Raw genomic sequence first — 25,985 nt, 5'->3', positions numbered from 1 at the left:
CTGTGAGATTCATTCACATTATTATGTGTAGCAGTAATTTGTTCTTATTTTTCCTGTGTAGTATTCTATCATATGAATGCATTGTCTTTTAAAAAAATTCATTACACCGCTGATAAACATTTTGGTTTTCAGTTTAGAAGTTTTATGAATAAAGCAGCTCTGAACTTTTCATGTACGTCTTTTGGTGGACATATATACTCATTTCTTCTGGGAGTAGACCTAGAAGTAGAATTGTTAGGGTAGGTGTATGTTTCACTCTAGTAGATACTGCCAAACAGTTTCCACAGTGGTTTTGCCAACATGTAATCCCACCAGCAATGTATGAAAATTCCATTTGCTCCACAGTCTCATCAATACTTGGTGTTGTCAGTCTTTTTAATTTTAGCCATTCTACTGGGTATATGTTGGGATCTCGTTGTGGGATTTTTAAAATGCTTTTTATTTTGCAATAATTTCAGACTTTCAGAAAAAACCTTTGACAACTACAAGGAGCTCCCATATATCTTCTACCCAGATTCACCAATTATGGTTTATCAATATTCTCAATATTTTTATCTATTTATGCATGTAATTTTTTCCTGAACCATTTGTAAGTTGGAGAAATCATATCCTTTTCCATTAAAAATTCAGTGTATATTTCCTAAGAACATGCACATTATATTATAGAACCACAGCACAATTATCAAAACTAGGATATTTACATTTGGTACAATGTTGTTGGTGGTTCCAACTCAAAGTGACCCCATGTATAACAGAACAAAACATTACTGTGTCCTGTGCCATCCTTATAATAGTAGGTATGTTTGAGCCCATTGTTGCAGCCACTCATCTCATTGAGGGCCTTCCTCTTTTTCGCTGACCCACTACTTTACCAAGTATGATGTTCTCTGGGGGTTGGCCCCTGTTGATAACATATCCAATGTAAGCAAGACAGAGTCTTGCCATCCTTGCTTCAAAGGAACATTCTGTCTGTACTTTTTCCAATACAGATTTGTTCGTTCTCTGGCAGTCCGTGGTATATTCAGTATTTTTTGACAACACCATAATTCAAATGCGTCAGTTCTTCTTCGGCCTTCCTTTTTTATTGTCCAGCTTTTGTATGTGTATGAGTCTATTGAAAATACCATGGCTTGGGTCAGGTGCACCCATAGGACTTTTATGTAATCCGTGTTCCATATTCAAATTTCATCAGTTGTCCTGATAGTTTTCTTTATAGTTATGATTTTTTTCTAGGTGTAGGATCCAATCCAGGGTATCAATTTAGTGTATCTTTGTTTTTTTTTACGTTAATGTGGATCAGTTCCTCAGTGTTTTCTTCCTTGACCTAGACGTTTTAAAAAGAGCATAAAACCCTGTTGCTGTCAAGTTGATTCCGATTCATAGCAACCCTGTAGGACAGAGTAGAACTGCCCCCGTAGGGTTTCCAAAGGATTCAAACTGCCGACCTTTTGGTTAGCAGCCAAACTTTTAACCACTGTGCCATAGGAGAGTTATTTTGTAGAATAGCTCTGTGTTTGGCTGCTTTTTCCTCATGACTGGGTTTAGGTTATTTATTTATTTTGGCAGAAATACCACTGCATTGATCCTTCTCATTGATGTTAGCAGGATGCACATGATATTGGTTTGTCTCAATATTGGTAATATTAGGTTTAATGATTTGGTTAATGTAACAGGGGCCAGATATCATCACTGTAGAGTTACTTTTTTTTCCTGTAAATATTTACATTATATAGTATTTTTGACATATGGAAATTTTTAATGTTTTCAATATTTCAGTAATCAAGTCATTTCAAAAGAACACAATTATTCCCACATAATTTCTTGAAAAGCACCTTCTTTCTCCTACTGACTTGAAACACCAATTGGATTTTCTCTTCTGTTTCTTTGCTCTGTTTATACCAGTACCTTATTGCTAAAATTACTATAGGTTTAAAAAGTGTTTTTTCATATTTGATATGGCAGGCACCTCCTGCTCTAATTCAGTCTTCCCACCCCGATTTTCTTTTAGATTTCCGCACATTTATTTATGTAAATTAATGTTAGATTCATTTTATCAAATTCTTCCCAAACCCTCTACTGAGATTTTGATTGCAGTTATCAGAAATGTGTAGATTAATTTGGAGAAGACTGATGTTTTTACAATACTGAGTTTTCTTATCTTAAGACACAGTGGCTTTATTTGAATTATTCAGTAAAGTGTTACAGCTTTTCTTTTTGAAACCCTGTACTCTTCTTGTTAAGATTATTTTCAGATATTTGATATTTTGGTTGCTATTGTGAATAAACTTTTTTCCCATGCTGTGTAAAAAAAATATTTCTTTCCATATATATATATATATATATATATATATATATATATATATATATATATATAATTTCCCATCTGAATAGTCTGATGGAATAGGGCAGTTTTAGGGTTACAGAAAAATGGAATGGAAAGTATAGAGAGTTCCCATGTATTCCTCTCCCCGTTTCTCCTGTTAAGGTTTTGCGTTGTTGTGATACATTTGCTAGAATTAAACAAATATTGATACATTATTATTAACTGAAGATCATAGTTTACATTATATAGATTACATTTATTCTTTGTGTTGTATAGTTCTATGAATGCATAATTTCATGTGTTCACCATTGCAGTATCATGCAGAATAGTTTTACTGTCCTAAAAATCTCCTGTGCTCCGCCTACTCACCCTTCTCCCATTCTGCCCAAGCCCTGGCAACCACTGATCTTTTTGCTGCCTCTATCATTTTATTTTTTCTAGAATGTCATATAGTTGAAATCACAGTATATCACCTTTTCAGACTGGATTCCTTCACTTAGCAATATGCGTTTAAGGGTCCTCTAGGTCTTTTTGTGACTTGATAGCTTATTCCTTTTTATTGGCTAAATAATCCCTTTTGTGCGGATGAACCACAGGTTGTTTCTCCATTCATCTGTTGAAAAACGTCTTGGTTGCTTCTGGCTTTCGGCAATTATGACTAAAGCTGGTATGAACATTTGTGTGCAGGTTTTGGTGTGGACATAGCTTTTATCTCATTGAGGTAGATACCTAGAAGCTTGATTGCTGGATCGTATGGTAAGACGTGTTTAGTTTTTTAAGAAACTGCTAAACTACCTTCCAGAATGGGTTTACTATTTTGCATTCCCACAGCCTCAGATGAGAGTTCCTGTTGCCGCACGTCCTCAGCGGCATTTGATGTTGTCAGTGTTTTAGATTTTAGTAATAGGTGGGTTTTTTTGAGGGGGGGTTAATAGGAGGTGGTGATATCTCATTGTTGTTTCATTTGCAATTTGCTAATGACATATAAAGGAGCTTTGGTGGTGCAGCGGTTAAAACCTTGGCTGCTAAACAAAAGGTTAGCAGATCGAATCCACCAGGCACTCCTTGGAAAGCCTATGGGGCAGTTCTACTCTGTTTTTTAGGACCACCATGAGACTGAATCACTCGATGCCAGTGGGTTTGGTTTTGGTTAATGACATGTAATGTGGAGCATTATTTTGTGTGCTTATTTGCCATCTGTATATCTGTGTTGAGGTTACTTTCAGAATCCTTGACTACTTCTTAATTGGATTGTTTGTTTTCTTGCTGTTGAGTTTTAAGAGTTCACTGTATATTTTTGGATTTATGTCCTTTATCAGATATGTTTTGTAGATACTTTCTCCCAGTCTGTACATTTAAAAAATTAAGACTAAATATGCATACCATAAAAGGTACAAGTCTCAGGTTTAACTCAATGACTTTTCTCCTGTGCTCATGTGTGTGTGTTTTTCTATTATGTATGTATGTTGTGTGTCTGTATGCACATATACCATCACCACTGGGAACAAAATGTAGGACATTTTTCTCACTGACTGAAAGTTCTCCAGTCAGTTCTCACCATTCCCCTAGGTAATGACTATTCTGACCATAGATTAGTTTTGCCTGTATTGATCTTCATATATATATATGTGTGTGTGTGTGTGTGTATATATATATAACCATGTAGTACATACTCTTTTAGGCTTGCATAGTTTTTTGTCACCTTATTTCTTAGATTCATCATGTTTTGTGTGTTTTAATTTTTATCAATGTGTTTTATTCCACTGTTTGACTATACCACAGCTTATCTATTCTCCTTTTGATACACATTGGTTCCATTATGCACTTCTGTCTCCGATATCTGAGAGTTCCAGTTGTTCCACTTGCTACCATTGGTATTGTCAGTCATTTTTAATCATGTTGCCAATCTTACAAGTTAGTATGATACCTATTTTGTAGGAGAAAAATATTAGGCTTATATTTAATATAATTGGTTTTTCCTTGGTTAGGTATCTATTGCAAAATGATCTTCTTTTAATCAACAGGCTATACCAGGATAGGCTTACAATACCAACAAAATATAACAAACTAAGTCTTTTAAAAGTGGAAAAAGGATATATGCCAAAATTGGCTTATCTTGGGTACTGTTTTCTCTTTTCAGTTGGACACCTATTCAGCATGTAATAAAAATAATGAGTTAAAGGGAATCCAGTTTGTGTGTCTGAGTGATTATGAAGTGTTTATGACAGCTGCTAGGCTGACACTCTCAGTAATGGTGTTACATTGACTTCTGAACACCTTCCAGCCTGCCTCCAGGCGTGTGTGTCTGTGTAGTCTGAGTGGTTTTACATTAACATCTACCCTGAGTAAGATCTTTTGACTACAGAAGTGTTACTTGCAAATGGAAGATACCATTAGGTCTGCTTCAAAGGACTGGAATGATATTTGGATTGGTGGGTGCTGAAGTAATGGCTGGGTTTTGAAGTGTAATGTCTAAATTTGTGTTGCATAACGGGAGGAACGTGTGAGTTCAAACTGCTCTTCTTTGATCTTCCTTTTCGAAAATCAGACTGAAGGGGAAAGGTTAAAGTAGTCTTAAAATACTCCTGTCTATGTGTGCAAAAATTAGAAGTATGAAAATATGATTACAAGTTCCATTCATTATTTGGGTTCTGTGGTTTTCATATTGTTCTTGAAACTCACTTCCGTCTTGCCTCAAATTTTGTATTTTGAATTTAGTGTCAAGACCAAAATACAGACTGGGTTGCAGTCTCCTTTATGTGGTTAGCAAATATCTGTTCTATAAGTTGTTAGTTCTCACAAATATGCATTTTAGGTGGTTTTTGTGGTTTGCATTTTTTTCTTTGCTGGTATACAGAGAGGGTTATGGAGATACTGACACTCTGACATTAACTGAAGCATTTGTGGTTAGGAAGGCAAAAACTTGTCTCCCTTTTTTCCCTTAATTTTAGGAACTTTCAAAAAGACTGCTTTTTTCTATTAAGAATACTTCCCTTGAGCTGTGCTATCTTAAGTTTTTTAAAATTGTTGGAGCAGAACTGTAACACAGAATAGCAAACTGGCAGTAACTTGTTAGAGCAAAGAGACTTGAGTTTAAAAACTGTTCTGAGTGCATTGTATTAAAAGGAGAGCTTAATGCCTCTTTGGGCTGGTCAGTTTAACATTAGGTCTGCAATTTTTTTTCTTGTTTTCTTATCTCCTAAATGAACAGATATCACCAGATTGACTCACAGGGTGATTCTAGGGCGAGGCTGTCAGCTTATTAGAGATTGCTTTGTAGTTACAATGTCCACTTGTGTAGATAGGTAAGGTCTTTTGTTGCTTTAGTAACTGAGTTCCTGACTAAAATGACCATATTTCTCCCTCCTTTTCTTTCTAATTCAAAAATTTTATTGGTGTTACTTTTCAAGATAAAAAAAAAAAGACTCTTTTTAAGGAACTTCATTTCAGTTGTGTCTGTATGATTAGTATGAATGACACAAATAGAAAAGATTGATAACTATACAAGGAGCTCTGGCAGCTCAGTGTTTGACAGCTCGTCTACTAACCAAAAAGTCAGCGGTTGAAACCCAGCAGCCACTTTGCGGGAGAAAGATGTGGCAGTCTGCTTCCTTAAAGATTACGCCTTGAAAACCCTATAGGGTAGTTCTACTCTGTCCTGTAGGCTCGCTGTGAGACAGCATTCACTCCATGGCAGTGGGTTTTTTGTTTTATAGACATGTATATTTATATTGGCTACTTTTAAATAACTAGTCGTAAAGAAAACATGTTGCAGCTAAAAGCTAAAAACATTATATAAATGCATAGAAGTTGGAATAAGTGTGGAATATTTGCTAGAGGGTATAGACTGGTTTGATCTTGAGTAGGAGTCTGTAGATTAGTGGAAAAGGCTGCATAGATGAGATTTTGCTTACCACCTTGGCGATAGTCCTTTTCTTGAGGGCTGTAAAATATAAAAAAAAACCAGTGCCATACAGCATAGGACATAATATATCTGTTGGGTCAAGAACTGAGTTGTACCAAAATGTGTTCTGTGAAATGGTACTGTAACATGTTTCCAGTTATTAAATAACATGATTTGAGAACAGTAGGGCCAAGGCTAAGTACCACTACGGTGGAAATAATGAGGCTAGTCATTATTCTTGCCAGTTTACCAAGCTGATATGGATAGATGCAAAGTCATTTATTCATTGATTCAACAGATATTTTCTTAGTTTAATTATTGTTTATTTAATGACATCTATGTCATGCACTTTTAAATACATAATTTAATCATTGTCGCTGCCCTGTTAGATAGATATTATCAGACTCATTTAGCAGATTCATATAGCTTAATAAACACAACTCCAGTTTACTTGCTGTTAGAACATTTCCCTGTGTTAGAATCATTAATGTTATTTATGTGTGGTATTTGTAAATGATGACCTGGCATATTCTATGCACTTACCCACAGGCCATGGTTTTGGGAATAAGAATGAAGCTCCCTCTTGTGTCAGGTATTGGTTGCTTATTGTTCCCATGTAGAACCAGAAGTGTTATTTACCCATATATAAGAAGAGGAATATGAAGTGAAAAAATTTTTTTCCGTATTTATTTTTTATTGTACCTTAAATGATGATGGTTTACAGAACAAACTAGTTTCTCGTTAAACAGTTAGTACACATATTGTTTTATGACATTGGTTAACAACCCCACGACATGTCAACACTCTCCCATCTGAATCTTGGGTTTCCTATTACCAGCTTTCCTGTCCCCTCCTGCCTTCTAGTCCTTGCCCCTGGGCTGGTGTGCCCCTTAAGTCTCATTTTGTTTAATGGGCCTGTATAATCTTTGGCCGAAGGGAGAACTGCAGGAGTGACTTCATTACTGAGCTGAAAGGGTGTCTCAGGGTTTCTCCAGTCCCTTGGATTAATCATGAAAGGTATTTTTGACTGAAAGGCAAGGTGTACTTGAGATGGATGTGAGGAGTTTTTTCCTATTGTCTTTCATGTCTGTTGGCTTGGTCTTTTAATTCATATTCCCAGCCTTGGAAATAGTTAGCTATGTATACTGTAGTCATTTTGAAAAAATAGGTAAAATACCACCTTAAAAAGAGGTTTTTTTTTTTTTTTTTTCATTTTAAAGGTGACAACTTGTTAAAGTATCAAGAAAAAGAACTAGTAATCAGATTATCTTTTGTATTTCAACTGAGTTATAGGGAAAGATAAATTTTTGGATGTTTTCTGTCTTTAACAGGGACTGAATTTACTTTGCTTGTCTCTGTGTTAATTTTTACTGTCAATATTTTTCTACTTCAGGGGACATCATGGTGCTATAATCTAGCCATTCCACCTTAGTAGAAGAAAAAGATAGACCCAGTGCTTATTACTGAATTTAGAATTAAGATATGAATTTGATTAGGAACAAAAAGCTCTGCCTTTTTCAAGAGCTATTGAAATGAGGTCTTGAAATTCATTCATATTCTATCCTGTTTATCATATCATATTCTACTCCTGGAAATCAGGAGTGCTTTGGTACAAAAGGCTTACATCATCTGTCCTGATGGAGGGCCACTGCCATAAAGTATTTAGTTGGAGGCAGAGTTACTTTTCCAGAGGAGACTGATTTATCATTCACCAGGCATAATAGATGTAAATCCATAATTTCGTAAAAATCAGACAGCTCGATAAATAGGGCGAGAGACTTTTATGGATATTCCATGAAATAACTTCTTGCCGTCGAGTCAATTCTGACTCATAGTGACCCTATAGGACAGAGTAGAACTGCCCTGTAGGGTTTCCAAGGGGTGGCTGGTGGATTCAAACTGCTGACGTTTTGGTTAGCAGCTGAGCTCTTAACCACCATGCTACCAGGTCTTCATTCCTTAAAATGGGATAACTAAGTGGCCAATAAGCATGTGAAAGGTGTCCAGTCAGCCTCCTGAGTCATGAGGAAAATGCACATTAAAACCATAGTGAGATGCCATTACACATCCTCTCGAACGGCTGACAGCAGTATTAGTTGGTTAGGATATGGGGCAGATAGAGCTCTCATACATTGCTGGTGGAAGTGGAAATCAGCGCAATCACTTTGGGAAACTACTTTGTTAGGATCTACTAAAGGTGTACATGTGCTTACCCTATTATCCAGCAGTTCCACTACTACATATATACCCAAAAGAAATGCATATGCATACTCCTCAAAAGACATGTGCAAGAATATTCATAGCTGTATTCTTTGTTATTTTCAAAAAGCTATAATCATGGCTCTCCTACAGCTATAAAGGAACATGTATCATAGATTTTATTCAGCTCATTAATGAGGTATTAGGCAAGTTGTTACAATGAGTTCAAAGGAGGATATGAAGACATATATTAAAAAAAAAAAAAACCCGCTGCCGTTGATGAATGTTAAAATGAATTTGCTGGTAGACACAAACCTGGTTAATATCCTCATTATTGTTAGTTGCAGGCAAGTAGATTCTGACTCACATTGACCCCAAGAGTGCAGAGTAGAACTGTGCTCCTTAGTTTTGAACGCTGTGATCTTTCAAAAGCAGATTGCCAGGCCTTACTTTTGAGGCACCTCGGGTTGGGTTTGAACTACAACCTTTTGGTTAGTAGTCCAGTGCTTAACCATTTGGGACACCCAGGGATTCATACAATATCCTGTTAGTACTAACTGTATTGTTTGGAATCATCTTTGTCATAGGGTGAAATTCAATTTATTGTCTACCAGACAATACTAATTTGCATTTCTATGGACAAGAATTAATTGCGTTACTACCAGTTTTTTACAGTTTATAAAATTGTAAAATAACCCAATTGAAGACAAAAGTGCAGATCCCTATACAATCAGATAACTCCAAAGTGTCCACTAGATAATTGTTGATAATCCGTTGAAAGAACACCTGATAATCTTTTTCCCATTTCAAACTATTTCACAGTTTTCCTGACATCTTAAGAGCCCCAAACTAGAAAGAACCCAGAAGTCCGTCAGTAGTAGAATGGATAAATCATAGTGTTTTCACATAATGGGAATCCATATAGTAACAGAAATGAAGAAACTACAACCATAAGGAAGAGTATCGATGAATTTCATAAGCATAATGATAAGCCATGAAATCACTCACAAAAGAGTACATAATGTGATCCATTTAACAAGTAAAGCTTATGTAAAATATTAGAAGTTGGGATACTGGTTATGGTTACTCTTGGGTTGATGGTAGTGACTGGGAAGTGGAGTGGAGGGAACTTCAGTACCCAGAATGTTCTGTTTCTTGATGTCTGTGGTGGTAACAAAGGTATATAAACTTTGAAAACTCGTTAAAATGTATGCATACTCATGTTTTGTATATTTTTTGTATATATGTTATCTGCAAATAAAAAGATTGCTCCCTTCTGCCCACCAAAATCAATTTCAGGCCACAGCGAGTACTTTGACTTGTGTCAGGTGGAGGTGTGAATGTGTATGCCTGTTCCAGTTCTGTGGTATTGTAGAGCATTATTTTTATTGTCCGTGGTATTTGATTGGATTTTCTATTTTGTAGTCAGAAAGTCTTTGAAAAGGCATCAAGATTTAAGATACAGGTTTGGTTCTTAGGCCTAGATGACTTTCACTTACTTTTAAAATTCTCTGAAAACACTTCTAAAGTTTTCCCAGAACTTTTATAACCATTTGTATATGTGTATTGTTGTCTCGGCTGTTATAATTTCCTTTGCCTTAGATTTTTTAGATTGAGTTGTGAGATTCTAAACGTGTGCTCCTCACCCCCCAGCCTTTTTGGTTTGGTATGTAATTTGCATATTTTCACCATGCGAAAGCTATTTTCTATGGTTGGAAAAGATTTTTTTCCTACGGTGTGAACAAATCATTCTTTGTTCTCGTTATTGTGCCTCCAAACTGGTACGTCCGGTTTATGCCCCAAACAACAAAAGTCTGTCATCAGAAATTAACATACCAGTAAGAACAAAGGCAGAGACCCATGAGGAGCTCTTGGAGAGGTTTCCTCCCTGTTCACTCCTCTCTCCAAGTTGCTGCATTTGCCAGGAAGCTGGAACGTTGCTTGTTACACTCCTTCCTTGTAGTTCTGGTCTTGTATTTATTGTTATTGTTGGTTTAAAAGTGAATTTACAGCTTCTGGTAATTCTTTTCAGGATATATAAAATCCTGATCTCTGAGATTCTTTGCCATTTTCAATAACAGTTCTTTTTAAGAAACTTAAAATATCACTTCTGAAAGCCTTTTTAAATTTTACTTTAACGTAATCAGTTTTGACACTCATTTCTTTGAAAGTAAAACATTCCTAGTGAACATGCTGCATAAAGTTATGAGAGGCAGCTTAGAGAAGCACCAAGGCAGAGTCTGTAAGGACACGTCCATCCTTTCTGAAATGTGTATGGTCTCTCCATATATACTTTGTTAGCGCTGTTTCTGTTCAGATGATATTCTTATGTAGAATTTGCACATACTGTTTGAAGAGTTCTGTTCTCTGGGAAGCTAGAGATTTGTAACTCACAGAGGATAACTTAGAATTATGCTTCTAATTTCAGTAGGTTGCACGATCCTGTCTTTAACATACGCATAAATATCTATAGTGGCAGAATGTTTCTTACCCCTTCTCTTATTTTACAATTCAGTAAGATTCTAGAGCCTTAGCTTAGAGGTAATGAAGGTTGGGTAATAAATGTTAGATGCATTTTACAATCAGTTGTAGTGTTTTTTTTCACCTGTTGCTGTATCTACAAGGAGGCATTTAGAAAATAAGCTTAGGACAAAATAGGGCATTTCGGTTTGTTTTGAAAGCTGTTATGCTGAAAAGCATGGTGTGTTCAGATTTCAAAATGTTTTCAAAAACCTCTTCACAAAGTAAGCGCTTGTGTATTAAATACAGTGATAACAAACCTTTAGTGTATTATGATATTGCCAATACCCAAACCAAAACCCAAACCCAGTGCCGTCGAGTCGATTCCGACTCATAGCTGACCCTATAGGACAGAGAGAACTGCCCCATAAGAGTTTCCAAGGAGCGCCTGGCAGATTCAAACTGCCAAGCATTTGGTTAGCAGCCATAGCACTTAAGCACTATGCCACCAGGGTTTCCAATGCCAATACAGATTTGTTTAATTTTTTATTATCCAGTATAATTGAGTATAGCAGGTCAGTTAAGTATGTTTAGGGTTTTTTTTTTTTAATGTTAAGGCTTTATTTGATAGAACCTGAAACTAAATGCTAGGCCTCTGGCATATGGAAATGATAGTAAAGAGTGATAGGTTTTGAGTTAGAATAGTATGATTTGTTATAGGTATAGGTGTAACAAGTGAGAAATATCTTTTATTACTCTGAATTATAGTTTCAGTGCATGTTCTACAGTATTGTAATTTATTTTCATTTCCTTGTTAATAGAAATAATGTACATTAGAGAAAGCTATTATTTAATCCGTTGTCCAGGAAACAACTTATTTTCAAAAATTAAATGACTTGGCAGATTTTTTATTCTTCTAGCTATTGTTAAAATTTCATGAGTCAGGTAGGAAGAGATAGCCATTAATGCATCTGTAATGGAATTAGATTAGGCAGTTGACATACATACCTTTTATAGTATGTGTGCTTAAAATCAGAGACTGTAATTTTTATATTTCAGAGAATATACCTACACTGGGTAGGAGGTTAAACAAAATGACCTTTTATGGCTATTTCTAAATTTTAAATGCTGTTCCGTAATAACAAAATGTAGTCCTAAGAACTGTAATATATAATGGCCATTATTTTTATTTGGAAGAATTTAATTGAACTTTACAAAGGCATTTGTATAGTAAATAGGTTCTTAAAATTTACTATACTTCGTTTGTAGCTTTTGTATGTTTAATTGGTGATAGGTGGTGCTATTGTTTCAGAATTAGTCCTAAGAGTCTAGCATGCCTGACATCCTCTGCATCCTCCAACTTTGGGGTTGCAGCAGTTAACAGCAGGTACCACACCCCAAAAACCACACAGGGACTCCTAATCTAAAGGATAGCTCTCCAGATTTATAGTTTAATATTAGAAGATTTATAAGTCTTTTACTTCATAATGTATACATTGTTGATATTTTGAACTGCTTGTTTGGCAGGTCTATTAAAAAAAAAAAATCAGTGTGCTTCTTACCAGATCTGTATCTTTATCTGTCGTAGGTTTTTTTCTGTTTAGAACTTGTTTTATAATGTTTGCCATTTTCCCTATGTGATATTATATATTCCATCAAATACTAGACGATTATGAAGATGAATTGAGAACTATAGTACCATTTATTGTTAGTCCGGAGAGCCTTTCTTAACTAATACTAATTTAATCAGTTTAACACTTCAGTTCAGCAGCAAACTGTTCTCTTGAGCCACCATTTTTGAAAGGCGCTTACTTTCACACTTGACACATATGTTAGCATACGCTTCTTACTCTTTGGATTAATAGCATACCGTATTCCTTATGCCTGAGGAATAAATCTGGTATTACTCAAAATGAATGGGCATTCATACAGTATACAGAAAGTGATAAAAATGATGACATTTAAAGATGCTGCCATATTTACCTTTCTTCTTCATCGAGTTTTGAGATTAAAAGTATCCTTGAGGTTTTTTAGCAGCTTTACCTTTTCAGTTTAGAAATGAGAATATAGGCTTATATAGCTTAAATGATTTACTCCAGGTTAACGGCTACTTACTTGGAGAACCATGACTGGAACTTACAATTACATTCTGCTTGAGTGTATTTGCAATATTAGATGCTCTGCTTTTTCTCTTACTACAACATATTTGCTAAAGTTGCTACAGTGTTTAAAAATCAGCTTTTCAGAATACTAAGAATATTTACCTCTCTCTGACATGGAAAACTGAATATTAATTAAAAAAAATCATAGTTGCTAAGCTCTAAAATGGAAGACAGTTATGCAGGAACTGAACAGACGTGTAGTAGTTAATAAAGATAAAAGTTACTGACTTCCAGAAGGTACCTGGTCATGTTGAGCGTGTACTCTTATAATTTTCCAAAAATATTTATGGAGATTGGAGATTTGAGTGTACTTAATATGTATTTAAAAAAATTTTTTTTTTTTTTATATGTTTGGCCAACCATAAATAATGATGTTAGGACCTGAGTCTTTATTTACTGAATTTTTTTGTCTTCTCTTATACAGATCAGTGGGGAAGCACAGGAACTCTTCTCTGTTCGACACGGCCCAATTCGAGCTGCTAGAATCTTGCCTGCTCCACAGTTTGGTGAGTGGAGCCCTTAAGGAAAAACAAATCATTCAGAAAGAGTTTCTCTTTTGTTGGTCTTGGACTACAGACACCAAGAATGATAACTAAAGTCTGTCTTCCTCCAAGTGTCTATTCCCTTTCCCCTCCTCCCCCTAAGACCAAACTTTTAGTTCTGTCGGTTGAGATGGAAATAGGTAATCTTAACCAATTCAATATGGCCATTCACTTTCTGCTGTGGTTTTGATTTATCTTCATTCTCTTTGATCTCTCTTTAGCCTCTGACTTTGCTGGCTCTTTCTTGAAGCCCTCTTCTCTCTTGGCTTTCACTGGCATCTTTCTTCCCTTTGTTATGTTTCTGGATTAACTTTCTTCTCTGGGTATTCCCCAAGTCTCTGTTTTTCTCCTGGCTTTGCCCCTCCTCTCTCCCTACACTTACTGTCTTGGAGAGCTTGGTTTTCACTATTATCTGTCTTTTAGATGACTCTGTTGTCTGCATCTCCACCCATGTCAGGGCTTGTGACTTTGCAGCTCTCTTTTAATAGCTAATACTTCTTCATGTTGTATTTGAAGTATTGTGTTTTTTCTGTTTATTTAAAAAAAATTCAAATATAGGTTCAAGTTAAATCTGCTATTTGGATGGTTAAATAATACCTGGAGCTTTTAAAAGTTTGTATTTTCTCATAATTTGCCTGTATTCACTCAGGTACATTTTCATATGTACACAAAAAATATATTAAACTTGTTTGAATACTTTTAAATCTTTTTTTAAAAGAGTGCATTAAAATATTTTAGTTCTGTTTTTAAAGTTTATCCTGAACTGGAAAATCTTCCTTATAAGACTTTTTTAAAGCAGTTAATTGGTGAGAATGATGTTTACTGAAAATTCCTAACATGTGATTGTTCAAAAGTAATTTTAGGGATTAATTTAGTCATTAAAGCAGCTTAAATGAAATGGAAAGTGTAGAGGCAACAATATCCTCCAGTAATGTGGAGATTTTTCCCTTTGCTATTGAACTATATGGTTCATACAGATCTGAGCATGCATTCTCTCTCTTTCTCTTTATTTTCTCTTGCGTGTGCATTTTGGTGAAATATTTTGACAAAGGAGACTGTAAACATTCTTTTCTAGAATGTTTTTTGGGATGTCCAGCTTTCTCTTTGAATGGTTTCCTCCATGGAATCAAGAAGAACTTATTACTAGAGGACTCTGCTGTGTCTTTATTTCTTGCATATGTAATTCACGCCTTCATTTTATTTATGAAACCCTTACGCTTATACCAGTTTTTAATGTTCAACTTTACTTTTACTTTGGGCAGAAATCCATCAAAGCATGAAAAGATAATATTGCTAGTAGAATTTTATTTATAAGGTAGGCTTAGTTTACTTTATCTATTTGAAAACAATAGATTCATTCCTCTACTATAATAGACTTTTAAGAAAGGTACTGTTAGATTTAAAATATAATTTTATATAGGTAAGTGTTCTTATGTAACTCAAAAAAATTACTTGTGTCACCTATTCATTTGACTAGTTTTTTGTATTTATTTTTTTATCAAAATTATACATGTAACTGATCACATAAAATTTGTAATGAAAAATAGTTCTGGGGAACCTTTCTTTTACTCATTTTGCTTTGTTCTCTCATTTTGCTGGGATAAATCTGTTAGTAGCTTCCTGAAGAGGATGTGTGGGAGCCTTTGTTTGTCTGAGAAGATCTTTATTCTTTCTTGACTCTTTATGGATAGTTATTCTTGGTGTCAAACACTTATTTGTAAATAATGTTACTTCAGAGTTTTGATGGCATTTGTCTAGTGGTACGGTAGAAGGTTCTGATGCCATTTTGATGCCTGTTTCTTTGGATGTGGCTTGTTTATTCTCTCTGTGAGATGGTAGAATCTTTGCTTTCTTCCTAGAGTTCTGAAATTTTGCGGTACTTTATCTGGGCTCATCCATTATCCTAGGCCTCTTCAATGTGGAAATGCGGGTCCTGCAGTTTTGAGAAATTTTCTTCAATATTTTGTTACGATTTACTCCCCTGAAATTGCTTTGATCTCTCTTTCTGGTACTTATATTATTTGGGTGTTAAACTCCCTTCCAGGAAACCCTAGTGGTATAGTGGCTAAGAAGAGCTACGGCTGCTAACCAAAAAAATCGGCAGTTTGAATTCACCTGCAGCTCCTTGGAAATTCTATGGGGTGGTTCTGCTCTGTCTTATAGGGTCACTGTGGGTCAGAACAGACTCAGTGGCAATGGCTTTAGTTTGGTTGGTTTTTTAAACCCCCTTCCAAGTTAAAAAAAAAAAATTATTTTTCCTTTCTGCTCTTTTTTGGGGAGATTGTCTTAATGTGGTTTACTAACTCTTCTACAGAACAGTTTGTTTCTGCTATCAGGTTTTTCTAATTCTTCCCACCTGTGTACCTACCCTCTCTTCTTTTCCTTACTGGTATAAATTACATATAAATATTAGCACATAGAATCCAATGATATATAAAAAGAATTATATATCAGGACCAAATGAGATTTATTCCAGGAATGCAAGGTTGGTTAACATTTGAAAATCAATCCCTGTGATTGATCACTTTGACAGGATGAAGGCAAAAATCCATATGATTATCTCAATAGATGTGGAAAAACCCTTTGACAAAATTCAGCAGCCATTTATGATAAAAACTTTCAGCAAACTAGGAATAGGAAGAAAATTCCTCAATTTGATAAAAAAACAAAACAATACAAAAGGTTATCTACAAAAAAAAAAATCTTCAGCCAACATCATACTCAATGGTGACACAGTGAATGCCTTCTTGATCAATTGAGGATGACTTCTATCACTGCTTCTCTCTACCATTGCACTGCAGGTTCTATCCAAGAAAAACAAAACAAGGTGTCAGAATTAGACAGAAAGAAGTTAAATTGTCTTTATTTGTAGATGATTTGATTGTATATATAGAAAATACAAAGGAATCCACAAATTGTTAGGATTAATAATTTAGCAGCAGTGCTTTACAGGTTCACTAGGTCTTTAATGACCCGATCCCTTCCCTGAGTAATTTTCCAGCATCATCTCCTGCCATACTTCTGTTCCCCTGCCTCAAGAAAACCCCTTTGTAAGAATAATTATACTGAATTTTTTTCATGTTTTCTAATGATCCATTCTCTTGATTCTAGTGCTTTGCATTTGTTATATTCTTTTCTAGAATGCTCTTGCCCTTCTAACCCTGCCTCCTCATTACCCATTGTCAGTAGTATGTGTGCCCATAGCACTTATTATTTTTAGTTTTAATTGCGCATTTGACTCTTACTTGCTAGATATATAGGCTTTTTTCATACCTTCAGTACTTCATAGAATTCTTGATACAAAGTGTTAATAAATATTTGTTGAATATTGTTGTGTGGTGTAATCTTCCATAAGTTATGATCTGGAAGAAAAGTTCCCTTTCTGTGTTTCTGAAAAGTCTGTCCCCTAACTGTAAGTAAAATTCTGAAGGATTTGGCTGTCCTTTTATCCCACAGAAGGTTGGCATTCTATTTAATGGACATTTACTCAAGTCAACATGCACTGGGGTATCATACTTGATCAATTTCTTCGTGACCCTAGATTTGCTTTAGAATTTCTCAACACAGTGTTACATAAAGCTATGATCAATCAATTGGTAGTCTTACATTAGATAAAAAAAAATGTTAATAATTATTTTCAAAAAATCTGTATTTCTAGAAGCTAATTCCAAGTAAAAAAGAAAGTTGCAAGAGAGTATCTTAACATCTCATTTGTGCAGTAAAATATATTAGTATGTGTATTTTAATATACTAATTAAAATTTTGTAGTGTTATAGACTTTGTGCTGATAACAATTATCTCTGAAGAGTGGAATCACAGGAGACAATTCCAAGGAATAGTGAGATGTAGAAAGTAAAAATACCCATAATTCTGTTATCAGAGATAAACCCAGACTACTTTTTTTTTTTTTTAATTCTTTCCTTTCTTCCCCAGACATTGAGTGTGTACTGTGTGGCTTGTATTAACAGCTTAGTGTATACATTTCCATATTTTTTCCAGTAACTCTTTACATATGCATAAAAACAATTTATATTATGCCTTTGGTTTAATTCACGTTCTTTGCATGTATTACATATATTGGCTCATGGGTATGTGTGTTTGTGTGCATGTGTGTGTTTGTATGTAGGCTTTTTCATAACAGTTTATATTGTGAACATCTTTCCATTTCAAACCTTATTAATTTCTTTCATCATTGGTAAAAGTTGTGTACCATTCCATTGTATAGAATACTGTTTCCAACTTTTTTCCTATAACACACTGTGTTACCATGTACTTGCATATGTGTACATTTAAAAAATTATACAAGGAATTATCTTTAGGATAACTTCTAGAAGGGTAATTGCTGGGTCAAAGGATATGTACATTTAAAATTTTGATGCATGTCAAAAAATTGCCTCTCAGAGATAGTATACCAACATTGATTCATGAGAATTCTTTTTCTCCGTATTCTCTCTAGTACTAGCTTTATGGATCTTTTTAATCTTTGATGGAGGAAAATCCACTTAATTTGTAATTTTTTGATCTTTGATTATTACTAGGGAGCTTGGAATCTGTCCATATTGTTTGCCATTTATACTCTTTATTACCATGCTTGTTTGCATTCTTTGCTCTTGATTTGCGCTCTATCTGCTTGTTATTAGTGATATTATTATCAATATGTGTCCTATATGTTTTAAATACTTCATATATTTGTCTTTCAATTTTGTGGTGTCTTTTGTTTGCAGAATTTCAGGTTGTTATTTGGTGAAATCTACCAGTCTTTTATGGTTTTTGTCTTCAGTTTCATGTTAAGAAAAGCTTTCTGTATTTAACCATGTGTAATTTAAAATCAAGGAGCCCTGGTGGTGCACATGACTCTCCTTTAAAGTTTAATTAAATTTTTTTTTAAAATATTATTTTCTCCTTTAATTTTGACTTTTCCTTAGCTCTTTGGAAACAGGAACTATGATTTACTAATCTTTGAATCCTGTGCATTGTTTTACATAGTATCTGTCATATGGGGGGCACGCAAAATGAATTGATTCATTGTTTCATAAAAGAGAAACTAGAACCCTCTCTCTTTATATAAAGGGTTGTTTATCATTTACCCGTGACCAAATGGGTAGCACTGCTTTTGATTCTAATACAGCTTGTAAATATTGGAAATTATATTAGCCCTGTGCTTATGCTGTCCCCTTAGGGGTTATCGAGAAAGACAATTTTTTTGGCCTTGGACTTTAACCAGATTTCTTAAAAATAAAGAATCAACCCTGTTCTTTAGGATTCTGATGTACTGAGCACCCAAACGTTTGTTGTTTATGAATGTTTTGGAATATCTTGTCATAGGCCAACACATTTTTTCAGAGAATGGAAGAGGATTTTGGAGATACAGTTTGCTGAAATGTCAGTGGGCGAAATTTCTGGTACTAATTTTGAAACTTTGAGCAGTCAGCTTATTTTTGTAGATTTCCAGTATTAATGTCTAAAAAGTACTATTAATTTTAGTTCCACTAGGCATGGAGTTCACAATTTTGTGTCTCAATTTTAAAAGGCTGAAAAAAAACTTTTTATTCCTACTGGTGTGAAAAATGCTAAAGCATTTTCTGAAGCTTGTACTTTTGTAAACAGCCCACTCCTGCAATCAAGAATCCTAGTTGTTAGTGTTTTTTTTTTAATAATATGAATGGCTAAGGTTATTTTTCTAGACACAAACATGAGGAGGACAACTTTAAAGTTGTTCATCAACTTTGAACTACTTCTTCATTTGTTTTTTTGGTAAGTTTTCAAATAGAGTGCACTTTCTAACTGTTGGTTTTCAATATAACTACCTGTTTCATCCTTTTCAGGCTATTTAAATGTGGTTTTTATCATGCTCAAAGAAAAGCTGTTTGATTTGCTCAACTTTAAGAATTCAAAACTTTGATTAACTTCTCCCGAAGATTTTGCTGTAAAATTTTAATGACCATGTTTATATAAGTAAATTCTTTAGGAAAGAAACCCAAACTAAGTCTGTTGAACCAAAACTCAAGCAACTTTCCAAAGTAGGCCAACTAACATTTGCTTACAGTCATCAGCAGTGTATTACAAAGAAGAGGAAACAGGCTTATTGACATTTTAACTGGCTAAACTGTGAGATTTAGGGATTCCCTAATGTTTTCTGCTCTAGTAACTTCTCCGTTTGCCTTGTATATATTTTTAATACACTTAGTCTTTATGACTGAGGCCTTTTCGTCTTGTGACCATTTTGCTTACTACAATATTTTGCCAAACCATTGATTTAGGTAGATTATAACTTGGAAACATATGTTTCGTTTGTCTTAAATTTCTTTAATGCTTTGGTCAGAGAAACAGTGCTTCCAGGGAAGAATGTCTGCTTTAGAGGTGCTGCTTCTTGAGTTTTTGTAATGTATAAGAGAACTTAATCTAAGTGTATTCTCAGTTCATACCTATTTGTACCTTGTGATTAGGGCCTTTCCTCTGAGGGCTACAGTGAGAGGAAGTCTACCAAAGAGAAAACAGTGGAAATAAATTTATAAATTAAGTGAATTATAATGCTTGATGTTTTGACATTCTAGGTGTTTATATACATTATCACCACCTTACCACTATTCTGCAGAGTTGAGTGCCATTTTTCTATTTTGCAGGTTAGGAGATTTAAAGCTCAAAAAGACTAAGTAATTAGCATAAAGTCACATAGTTGATATCACATAGTTGATAAGTGATGGAGCTGGAATTTGAACTTTAAAAGCTCACCTCTTAACCACTTAGGCCTTACTGTCTCCCAGTACATGGTTCTTCTACTACTACAGGAAAATACTTTTATCAAATCTAGGTGTTTGAATTTCTAGGCTACCTCTCTGACTGCAAAATATCACACACTTGTGTATCATTGAAATACATGAAAAAAGTAGCTGTGTTTCTGGTTTGTCCATTTTGAAGGCCTTAAACTAACTTCAGTTATCTCAGTATGTTGCTTCATTATATATACCATCATTGTTGTTTAGTTTAAGGGTAAAAAAGCAATGAAAATAGTCAATATGGGGACCAAATATAGAAAAGCCAGTGTCCTAGCTTAGTACATTTAAAATTTGAAGCTGTCGAGATGAAGTATGTCACAAAGACTGCTACAGCCTATCCAAATTTGTTCACCTTAAATCAAGTCAAGTCTGTAAAAGAAACGTTGGTTCCTTTTTACGTGGCTTGGTATAAACACTTAAAAGTACATCAAAAGGGTTATTGACTGATATCTGGAATCAGATAAAAACAAAGTGTAACATGAAGCTACTAAATTACACGTGAGCTTAATGATTCTGACCCAAATAAACAGACTTGTAATGGAGATACTGATTACTATCAGTACAGCTTAAATGCTTTTTATTGTAGAACTGTAAAGAATGTGGGTTTTTTTTTTTTTTTTTTTTTAGTGAATAGACAAGTTGTGGTCTTGGAAATCTGTGTTCATTTATCATAACTCATTTCTAGATGTGAAAGGCAAAACTCAATACAGGTAGTCCCTGACTTATGACGTATTCGAGTTACGATGAACCACACTTAAATGATTGTCAGTTTTTTTATTTGTACATTTTATCATTAGTATTATGTACTATATACAGTGTTGCAAGCCTGTAATTTGCTGATGTTATCATTGTCAGATGTTCACTTGCAAATGTTTATATGTAATGTTTCCAATTCTCAAAGACAAATACCGAATTTATAAAGATACTGATAATAATAATGAAAACTAAAAAAAAAAAAAAAGATTTGACTTATGCTGGAACTTTATAAGAAGCAGCCAAAATGTCTTTCATAGTGGCTGTACCAGTTTGCATTCCTGATGTCCTTTTCCCCTAATGACTAAAGGTTTTGAGCGTCTTATGTTATTTTTCATTTGTATATCTTTTGAGAAGTGGCTCTTGAAATCATTTGCTCATTATCTTCTTATTAATGAGTTGTAAGCATTCTAGGTACGATTTCTTTTTTGGATATATGTAAAATATGTACAAATATTTTCTCTCTTCCTGTGGCTTACCTTAATAGTCTTTTGAAGAGCAAAAGTTCGCAATTTTGATGAAGTCCAATTTGTTGAGCTTTTCTTTTATAGTCCCTGCTTTTTGTGTTTTTATTTTCATTCAGTTTAACCTTTTTATAGGTTCTGTTGTGATTTTTTTTCCTTGACCCATGGGTTATTTAAAAGGGCATTGTTTTATTTTCAAAATTTGGGGCGATTTTCCTGATAGGTTTCTATTATTAATTTCTGATATAATTTTGTTGTCATCAGAAAACGTAGTTTATATAACTTCAGTCTTGTTAAGTGTCAAATTTGTTTCATGGACAGTTTTCTGGCTCAGAATATAATTTCTCTTGGTGAACATTCCATGTGCCCTTTAAAAGAATGTGTATTCTCTTGTTTCTGTAAATGTAGATTAGATACAGTTTTTGGTAGTGTTACACAAGTCTTCTATATCCTTACTGACACTGTGCTTGTTGTTCTATCAGTTTTTGAGAGAAGGTTGTGCAGATCTTCCAAAGTAATTGCCTATTTTTTTCTGGTAATTCTGTCAGTTTCTACTTCATGTAAAAATGACTCCACGGCAATGGGTTTGGCTTTTGGTTTTTTGGGAGCAAAAACATGTAGGATGACAATGTCCCCTTCATGAATTGGCCCATTTATAGTTAGGAAATGATGCTTCTTATCCCCAGTAATATTTCTTGCTCTGAAACTTACTCACTCTATTACTAATATAGCCACTCCTGCTTTCTTTTGATTAGCGTTATTGATCATTTTACTTTTAACCTATGATTGTCTTTATGTGTAAAATTCATTTCTCGTAGTCAGCAAGTAGTTAAATCTTTTTCTTTTAATCCGGTATTTCACTGTATGCCTTTTAATTAGATCTTTATGCCGTTTACATTTTACCTTTAACTTAACATTTCTGATGCTCTTCGTTTCCTTATGTAGATCCAGATTTCCATCTGATATTCTCCTTGTGCCTGAAGCGTTTCTTTTAACACTTTTTTGTAGTGATAGTCTACAGGTGATGAATTCTTTCATCACTTTTATGTGTGAGAATGTCTATTTCACTCATATTTTTGAAAGAAATTTTCTCTGAATAGAAAATTCTTGGTTGACAGGTTTTTTTCTTTCAGTATTTTAATGATGTCACTTTAGTGTGCTCTCGCTTGCATTGTTTCTGATGAGAATCCTGTGTCATTCTTATATTTGTTTCTCTGATGTAATGTGTCTTTTCTCTGGCTGCCTTTAAGATTTTATCTTTATCACTGGTTTTTAGCAATTTGATTATAATTTGTTGCCTGCGATGTGATGGATCACTTTTGTATGGACTTTGTTGCCATGGTCTTGTAACTCCCACCAAAAGATTGGGTGGGATTACCCAGACCAAGGATATAGAGAGAGAGCTGTAACACTGAAGACAGCAAAGTGGTGAGAAGCAGTAGCAGAGACAGCAGAACCAGGAGACCAGCAGGAGACAGTGCATGGAGCGAGAAAGCTGAGCATCTTTGGCAGGAGACTTGCTGACAGAGTGGGGTACCTCTGGGCATGCGGGAGAGCTAGGCTACCTGACTCGGAGTGAGAGAGTTGAGCACCTTTAGACAGGAGACTTGCTAGTGGAGTGGGTGCCTCCAGGCACTTGTTGACAGAGCTAGGCTTGCTGACCCATGGAGTGAGTGAGCTGCATGCCTTCGAGTCAAGGCTTACTGGAGAAGTGGGGTGCTTTGGGGCACTTATTAGAGGGGCTAAAGACCTTTGTAATCCTTGCCTGAGCAGGGCAGAGGCCAGGCCAAGGGCCAGAGAGAGCTGCCTGTGGGCACAGCTGAGAAGAGGCTGTCCTGATCAAAGAACTGTATCCTGAGTCATTTCTGATCCTGAATTATAACCTACTACGTCCCTAATAAACCCCATAATCATGAGTATTGTGTGTGAGTTCTTTGTGGCCATTGCAACGAATTATTGAGCCCAGCAGAGAAGCAGAGAGTGCTGTGGTTGGGACATCTGGTGTCAGGATTGCTAAAAAGGTTGGAGAGAAGAGGTATGTCTGACCTCTGCCTCATAGGAATCAGCCTTAGGTTGTTGGTGCTGTTGGTGATTCTCTCTCCGCCTCATGAAGTTAGATGAGGAGGTCTGCTGCCTCCGCCACACTATTTTTACAGTTGGTATGGTATTCGTCATGTTTCTTCTGCTTGGGGTTAAACTAAAACCCACTGCTGTCGAGTCGATTCCGACTCATAGCGACCCAGTGGGACAGAGTAGAACTGCCCCATAGAGTTTCCAAGGAGTGCCTGGTGGATTCGAACTGCCGACCTTTTGGTTAGCAGCTGTAGCACTTAACCACTACGCCACCAGGGTTTCCTGCTTGGGATTAGGCGAGCTTATTGGATTTGTGGTTTTATTGTTTTTACCAGAAATTGAAAAATTTCAGGCATTATTTATTCAAACCTTTTTCTTTTTCTCCTCTACGTTTGTGTTAGTGCACTTGATACCATTTTACAACTCACTTATTTTCTGTTCATGTTTTTCAGTTTTTTTCTGTTTCCTATAGTTTCTATTCCTGCCTCGTAATATTCACTAATGTTTTGTTCTGCAGTGTCTGATATGTTGTTGATCCCATCTAGGGTATTTTTCATGTTAGACATGATATTTTTCATTTCTAGAAGTTTTAAAATGCATGTATGTGTATCTGTGTGTGTGTGTGTGTGTGTGTGTGTGTATGTGTATGTGGGGGAGAGAGAGAGAGAAGTATTTTCCAGGTTTATCTTCAACCTTCTTGAATAAATGGAGTGTATATTTATTGTGGCATTTTAATGTCTTTGTCTAATCTGTTTCCATTGATTGATTTCTCTCCTTATTATGGGTCATCTTCTTTACATGCCTAGAAATTTTTGATTGGATGCTACACATTGTGACTTTTATATTGCTCAGGGGTAGAAGTTCTTGTATTTCGTTAAGTATTTTGGGGGCTATGTTTGGGACAGTTACTTGGTGTCTTAGGCATCTAGTGCTGCTATGACAGAAACATCGCAAGTGGATGGCTTTAACAAATGGAAGTTTATTTTCTCACAGCCTAGTAGGCTAGAAGTCCTAATTGAGGGCATCAGCACCAGAGGAAGGCTTTCTCTCTCTGTTGGCTCTGGAGGAAAGTCCTTGTCATCAATCTTCCCCTGGACTAGGAGCTTCTCTGTGCAGGAACCCTGGGTCCAAAGGACACGCTCTGTTCCTGGTGTTGCTTTCTTGGTGGTATGAGGTCCCCTTGTCTCTCTGCTTGCATCTCTCTTTTATATCTCGAAAGAGATTGGCTTAAGACACTATCTAAACTTGTGGATCTCATCAATATAACTGCCACTAATCCATCTCATGAACATCATAGTGATAGGATTTACAACACATAGGGAAATCACACCAGATGACAGAATGGTAGACAGTCATACAATATTGGGAATCATGACCTAGCCAAGTTGACAGATATTTTTGGGGGACACAATTCAATCCATAACACTTGGCAATAATCTGGTCATTTCAACTCTGCTTTTAGTCTTTGTTAGATTTCCCTGTAATAGCCTTTAGTCTGCAGCAGGAGTCTGCCAACATTTCTTAAAGGGCTAGATAGTAAATATTTTTGGCTTAAGGACCATATAGTCTCTGTTGCAACTATTCACCTCTGCCACTGTGGGTGAAAGTCACTAAGCTAGTGCATTACATTCATAGGCCTGTTGTCAGTTATTTCCTTTGTTTCAAGGATCACTGTCTTGTGTTGCCTGCTGTCCAATGTATGAAAACTTTTTTTTCCTTATATTTCATCTATTTTTGCATTTTTCTGGCAAGAGGATGAATCTAGTCACTGTATAGTTAGTAACATAAGTTTAGTATTTTGATTTAATTCTAATTTTTATGTAATATTCCTTAACATTCCTTAGCATAGTACCTAACGCATAGTAAAAGTTGTATATGAATTTCTGTAAATAAAGAAAAGAGATAAATTTAAAATTGGTATTTGCAGGACAATTTAAAATTTAATGTAAATTTAGAGAAGTGAACATCTGAGACCCTTTGAAAGATACAATATTATAGAACAATTTTAATAGGTACTGTAGCTTTAACAGTATTTATTCTGTCTGGTGTTAGTGTAGTAGCAAAAGAAAAAGATAAAAACACACCAAGGGATTCCTTTATTTCTTTTGATCTCATGAATAGGTAAAGGAGTCTTACATTTTCCCTTCCCTCTTACTATCATCAAGGGAGTACTATGATTCTTGCCTTTCAGTGAGTGACATTGTTTTTTTTTTTTTCCCCTTTCTCCATGATGCTTTTAGTTTTAAAAACAAGATGTGTGGACCTCAGTTGTTATCATATGAGCTATCTTCTTGGCACCTACTGTTTAACCTAGTTTTAATTGAATTTC

The 25,985-nt window shown here is 35.2% G+C and overlaps 1 protein-coding gene across 20 annotated transcripts in view; it reads left to right on the top strand.

The window, feature by feature from the left end:
- The window catches only part of BCAS3 (BCAS3 microtubule associated cell migration factor), a 623,309-nt gene that overhangs the window by 38,922 nt on the left and 558,402 nt on the right, over positions 1 to 25,985 (top strand). For all 20 annotated transcript variants that reach the window (XM_064271344.1, XM_064271335.1, XM_064271327.1 and 17 more), the window contains one exon: positions 13,473 to 13,554. In XM_064271344.1, the coding sequence (XP_064127414.1) occupies positions 13,473 to 13,554 (82 nt within the window). Of the gene's footprint in view, positions 1 to 13,472; positions 13,555 to 25,985 lie in introns of those variants that run through there.

The sequence above is a fragment of the Loxodonta africana genome, chromosome 18, assembly GCF_030014295.1.
Source record: "Loxodonta africana isolate mLoxAfr1 chromosome 18, mLoxAfr1.hap2, whole genome shotgun sequence".
NCBI classification, from domain to species: Eukaryota; Metazoa; Chordata; class Mammalia; order Proboscidea; family Elephantidae; genus Loxodonta; species Loxodonta africana.
Note: the sequence above shows the minus strand (reverse complement) of the source record. Positions and strands in the feature narration are given on the sequence as shown.